Source organism: Sus scrofa, chromosome 1 (assembly GCF_000003025.6).
Source record: "Sus scrofa isolate TJ Tabasco breed Duroc chromosome 1, Sscrofa11.1, whole genome shotgun sequence".
Lineage (NCBI taxonomy): Eukaryota > Metazoa > Chordata > Mammalia > Artiodactyla > Suidae > Sus > Sus scrofa.
Window position 1 is genome coordinate 116,519,674 of NC_010443.5, and position 5,496 is coordinate 116,525,169.

Here is a 5,496-nt window from a genome sequence, read left to right on the forward strand (position 1 = left end):
CAGTCGCGATCTCCGGCAGTGGGTGGCTTAAGTGGTGTGCGTTGCTCTTCCGCCCACTAAGTTTGGCCTCTGCGAGCAGCCTTCGCTCACAGCCGCGGAGGTAGTCGGGAAAAAGCAACTTCGTCACGCCCACCCCCGAAGGGTCTCCGTCGCCTGGTGCTGCAGGTTTGGTGTGCACCTACACGGTTCGGTTTGTCCGGGGCCTCCCCTGCGCTTTCCTTTCCGCATTTCCTTCTCGAGGGATTGTTGCTCTCCTTTGGCTTCGTGATCTCTGCGCCAGAGGTCCGGAAACTGCTGGAACGAGCCGGATCTCACCTCTTCAGGGACAGGCGAGAGGCGGCGCGGAGCCAGACCGGAACGATTGGAGGTGTCTGGTAATGATAATAGTAGTAAAAGTCACAAACCTAAATGTTGGGGTAACACTGCACCATTTGGGTGATCTCACAATAATGTAGGCAGGGTGGGGGTAATTAAGCATCTTGTAAAGATGTGGAAAATGAAGCCCTAAAAGCTTAAAGGGCTTGGTCAGGGTCACTTCGCGAACTAGTGACAGAAAGGAAACCTTCCCGCTTCCAGCTCTATTTCCTAGGAGCTGACTTGGTAATGTCTCCTTTTCTTATACTTAGCAGCCTTTGGGGGAAAGCATGTTGGTGAAGGTGTCATTAGTTTTTTGGATTTTTTTTTTGTTTGTTTTTTGTTTTTTGTTTTTTTTAATGGTGGCACCTTGGCTTAGGGCTTATGAAAGTTCCTGACCAGGGAGCCTGTGACCTACGCTGAATTCTTTAACCGACTGCACTGGGCAGGGATCGAACCCAAATCTACGCAGCTACCCTGGCTCTTGCAGTTGGATTTTCAATCCACTGTGCCATGGCAGGAACTCAAGTTGCTGCTTGTTAATGTAGAGTCCAGGAGAGAAAGCAGGCATTTCTTTCTCAGGTTAAATTATAATTTTAGGGAGTTCTCGTCGTGGCTCAGCGGTGAGTATCCTGACTAGTATCCTTGAGGACGAGGGTTGTATCCCTGGCCTGGCTCAGTGGGTTAAGGATCCTGTGTTGCCACAAGCTGTGGCGTAGGTCGCAAACGCAGCTCTGATCTGGCGTTGCCGTAGCTGCAGACAAGCAGTTGCAGCTCCATTTCCACCCCAGCCTGGGAACTTCCATATGGGGGGTGCGATCCTAAAAAGACTACCCCCCATTACAATTTTAGCGATATATTGAGGGCAGGCTAGTTTTTAGTACCAATTCTGCAGCTCTTGATTTTCATGGGGGTGGGGGTGTATGCTGGTTTAGAAGGCTGTGAGGCTGTGAAATATAGTAAAGAAAAAAATGTAAATTCTTTGCTTTCCTTATTCATAAAATCTACCTAGTGTCTCCTGAAACTATAGAACTTCTCAGAAACTATCAGTTGATTATAGGAGTATAATTTTCCAAGAAGTATAGAGTCTTAACTCCTCAGTTATTAAAAATAAAACCAGGCAAGTCTTCTCGCTCCATCGTGCATCTGCTCTGAGGTCCGCTGGGGACCGCATGATCTGGGTCATGTCTGCGACCCACACCACAGCTCATGGCAAGACCGGATCCCCAGTCCACTGAGCAAGGCCAGGAATTGAACCCTCATCCTCATGGATCCTAGTGGGTTCCTTAACTGCTGAGCCACAAAGGGAACTCCTCTTCATTATATTTTTGTCAAAAAAGGATGGCAAATGATTTACAAGTGATGTCAACATTACATACTAAAGCATCAAAGGGAAATAAAGAGTTTTTTGGCTTGTTTTTTTTGAAGTTGTGTTTTTAATCATACACATTGCCAAAACCCATGAAATAGTAAAGAAGGGCTGATAATGAAAAGTAACAGTTCTTTCTCCAACTTCCAGATCGGATTGGCAATCACTTTTAACTTTTGGCGGTGGGGGGGGGGTTGTTTCTTTTAGTAGTTGGGATATTTCTTTGAAGGGATAAGAAGTGTGCTTCTCCCCTCCCTCGCATTTTTGCTATTTAAAAAGGTATCCATTTAAAACTTCTGAAAATATTTTATAATAAGATTGAGGCTTGGAGTTCCCATTGTAGCTTAGTGGTTAATGAATCCAACTAGGAACCACGAGGTTGCGGGTTCAATCCCTGGCCTTGCTCAGTGGGTTGAGGATCTCGCATTGCTGTGGCTATGGCCTAGGCTGGTGGCTACAGCTCCGATTAGACCCCTAGTGTGGGAACCTCCATTTGCCTCTGGTGCCGGCCTATAAAGACAAAAAGACAGGAAAAAAAAAAGTTTGTAACAGGACTTAGGCTTGTCTTACACCGTCCTGTCTCTTCTCACATTCCTTATGTATTTATGTTCCTATTTTAGTTGTATCAGTAAGCAGTATTTACATATTATGACAAAAATTCTATTCATGCAGGAGCAAAGTGACATGAAGTCTTTTAAAAGGATACTGTGCTAAGTTGTTGTTTTGCTTCCTATTTTCTTTGTATACAGATGCGGAGAGATTTCCTGGATTTGGCGTGATTTTTTTTTCCCCCAAACCTCCTTTGCACCGTGTGGTGTTTGTTGAAGAAATGTTTGGGAGGTTGACTTTTCCACAACTACTTTTTGCTAGCATCCTTGGAATTGCTGGAGGAATATATATTTATCAACCAATATTTGAACAGTATTCCAGAGATCAGAAGGAATTAAAAGAAAAGTTGAAATTGGCACAAGACTCAGAAGAGAAGAAAAATTAATACTGCGTGGAGTTGAAGTGTACTTGTTTAAAGTTCCATTGAAATTATATATCGACTATAATCGAGTAAAAGTTTCTTAAATAATTTTAAATGTAAATAAATCATACATAATGATTTTAAAATGATTTTTTAAACTCACATTGTCAGTTTTAATGTTTACTGTACTTTTATTTGACATTTTATGTCTTTTCACCGGGAGAGATTAGTAATTTCATTTTAAGCCAAAATGGATGTCTTAGGGAATATTTTATTTCCAAGTCAAGGCTTATTTTTTTGGGAATGTGGCGTATACATTGGCAGTCTAGACTATGTTTATAAAATGGCTGAGAATGGTGTTTACAGTAGTGTTTATAGATGAAGTGAACCAAATTTACTGTCTCAGTTAGAATGGCCCAACTGGCCTACAGTTAGCCTGCTTTACTAATCCGTAGTCTTTTAGTCCCAGCCCTTTCTTGGGACTGGGATTGGAGGAGTAATTTTTGCAAGGCCCGAAGAACTGAATTGAATGGAGGTATAGAGATGCACTACCCCTAGGCCCTTCAAATCTTTGAAGGTGGCATTAATATCTGCAATTCTTCCCATGAAGTGCATCTAATTTACTGTTTTAGCCAGGGAAAGCAGAATCAGGGGCTTTCAGTTGGTCCTTTCTATGATGAGGATTTAGTATGGACTGAATACCCCCTCCCTCCCCCCGTTTATATATTAGAGCCCTAATCCCCAATGTGAAGGTGTTTGGAGGTAGATCCTTTGGGAGGTCATTAGGTCAGGAGGATGAAGTCCTTATCAGTGGAATTAGTGCCCTTATAAGAAAAGGTACAAGAGAGATGATTTCATTTTTGCCCCTGTGAGGATTCAGCAAGAAGGTGGCTGTCTGCAAATCTGGAAGGGGACCTTCTCGTCACACACTGAACCTACCAGCACCTTGATCTTGGACACCTCAGCCTTCAGAACTGTGAGAAATAAGTATTTGATGTTTAAACCACTCATTTGATGGTATTTTTTTTTTTTTTTTTGTTCGTTTGGCTGCACCCCCAGCATGTGGAAATTCCCAGGCCAGGGATTGAGCCCTGCAACAGTAAGGCCAGATCCTTAACCCACAGAGCCACAAGGGAGCTCCATTGGTATTTTTTTAATAGCAATCTGAGCAGATGAAGGCAGGGCTCTTCCTATAAGGTCATTGTGAAGTCTCTGCCAGCTACTGAGTATATATGTATCTTAACCACGAATCTGGGCTTGGGGAGGAAGAACAGAGTGGGTCCTATAAAGTAAATTTGGTCCAAACCTGCATTTATTTTTTTTATCCCCATGAGCCCCCAATCTCAGCTAAAAGACTGATGGTATTTCGAACCTCGTAGCAGTCTCAGCTCAGATCAGGCATCCAGCAGTCATCAAAGTCTGAATTCCTCTTTCCCTAGTGCACAAGTATTGCAGTTAAAGGCCTTAAGTCTCTTGGTAAGAGCAGAGGAAAGTTTATAATACGTTGCTGTGGCGATGAGGAGTCCTTCCTCAGGTGAATACAGCTTCTTCAGTCATTGGCTCAAAGACTATGAAATTACTTAAATTTCAGGAAACTGATGAGAGACCATTATTTCCATTGTGGAGACTGATAGCCTTTTGTTCACTGGTTCTTGAATCCTTTTAAAAATAGATATGTGGAGTTCCCGTCGTGGCGCAGTGGTTAACAAATCCGACTAGGAACCATGAGGTTGCAGGTTCGATCCCTGGCCTTGCTCAGTGGGTTAAGGATCTGGCATTGCCGTGAGCTGTGGTGTAGGTTGCAGATGCAGCTCGGATCCCACGTTGCTGTGGCTCTGGCGTAGGCCGGCGGCTACAGGTCCGATTAGACCCCTAGCCTGGGAACCTCCATATGCCACGGGAGTGGCCCAAGAAATGGCAAAAAGACAGAATAAATAAATAAATAAAAAATAGATATGTGAGTCAAGAAACACCCCTTCTTTCCCTCAAACAAAAAACACCCCATGTGTCTTTTCCTTCAGAGGACCATGACCTATTAGCCATCACCACAGATCTCTGTGGTCAAGACACCCTCGTTGCTCTCCAGCCTGTCTTCCCACTATACATACTAGTTACGGCCTGCCATCTGTCCTTCACCATTTGGGAATTTTTAACCCTAACCCTTTCTTTTTTGGCTCCACTGCAACATGTAGAAGTTCCCAGGCCAGGGGTCAAACCTGAGACACAACAGTAACCAGAGGCATAGCAGTGACAACGCTGGACCTTCAACCCACTGAGCCACCAGGAAACTCCTGGGATTCTTTTATTTATGATTAATACTTGGGAACCCTGTTCTAGCAGCATCTTCTATCAGTCTCAGCATGAAGGATAACCACCACTGAGCTTTTCAGAGATGTCAGTAGCCTCCACATCAGTGCCTCAGTGAAGGATTATCATCGGGGCCTTCCAAGGTAACATAATCAGGTGGTGGTTCTGCAGTTTCATCACAAAGCCATTTTAAAAGTTTCTATAATCTATTACTTTTAAATAATTTCAAACTTAAAAGGTGCAAAAAGAGTGCAAAGAATTTTCACGTACCTATTATCCAGATTCCACAAATGTTAACATTAAACCAAAATGACTTTAATTTCTTTCTCCATGTGTATGTATTTATATATATATATATATATATATATACACACACACACATACATTATTGTTTTTCTAAACCCTTTGAGAATAAGTTGCCCACATGATCACCTTTTACCCCCAAAATACTTCAGTGTGCAATTCCTAAAAAGGATATTCTCATTTATAATTACAG

General features: G+C 42.9%; 1 protein-coding gene across 2 annotated transcripts; it reads left to right on the forward strand.

The window, feature by feature from the left end:
* PIGBOS1 (PIGB opposite strand 1) lies at positions 161-2,842 on the forward strand. 2 transcript variants are annotated; one of them, XM_021094994.1, is made up of 2 exons: positions 161-374; positions 2,473-2,842. In XM_021094994.1, exon 2 carries the CDS (start codon positions 2,553-2,555, stop codon positions 2,715-2,717), a length of 165 nt encoding a protein of 54 aa, XP_020950653.1. In that variant the 5' UTR covers positions 161-374; positions 2,473-2,552; the 3' UTR covers positions 2,718-2,842. The 2 variants fall into 2 exon arrangements, with proteins under 2 accessions (XP_020950653.1, XP_020950657.1); XM_021094998.1 differs by having other exon boundaries at positions 240-367.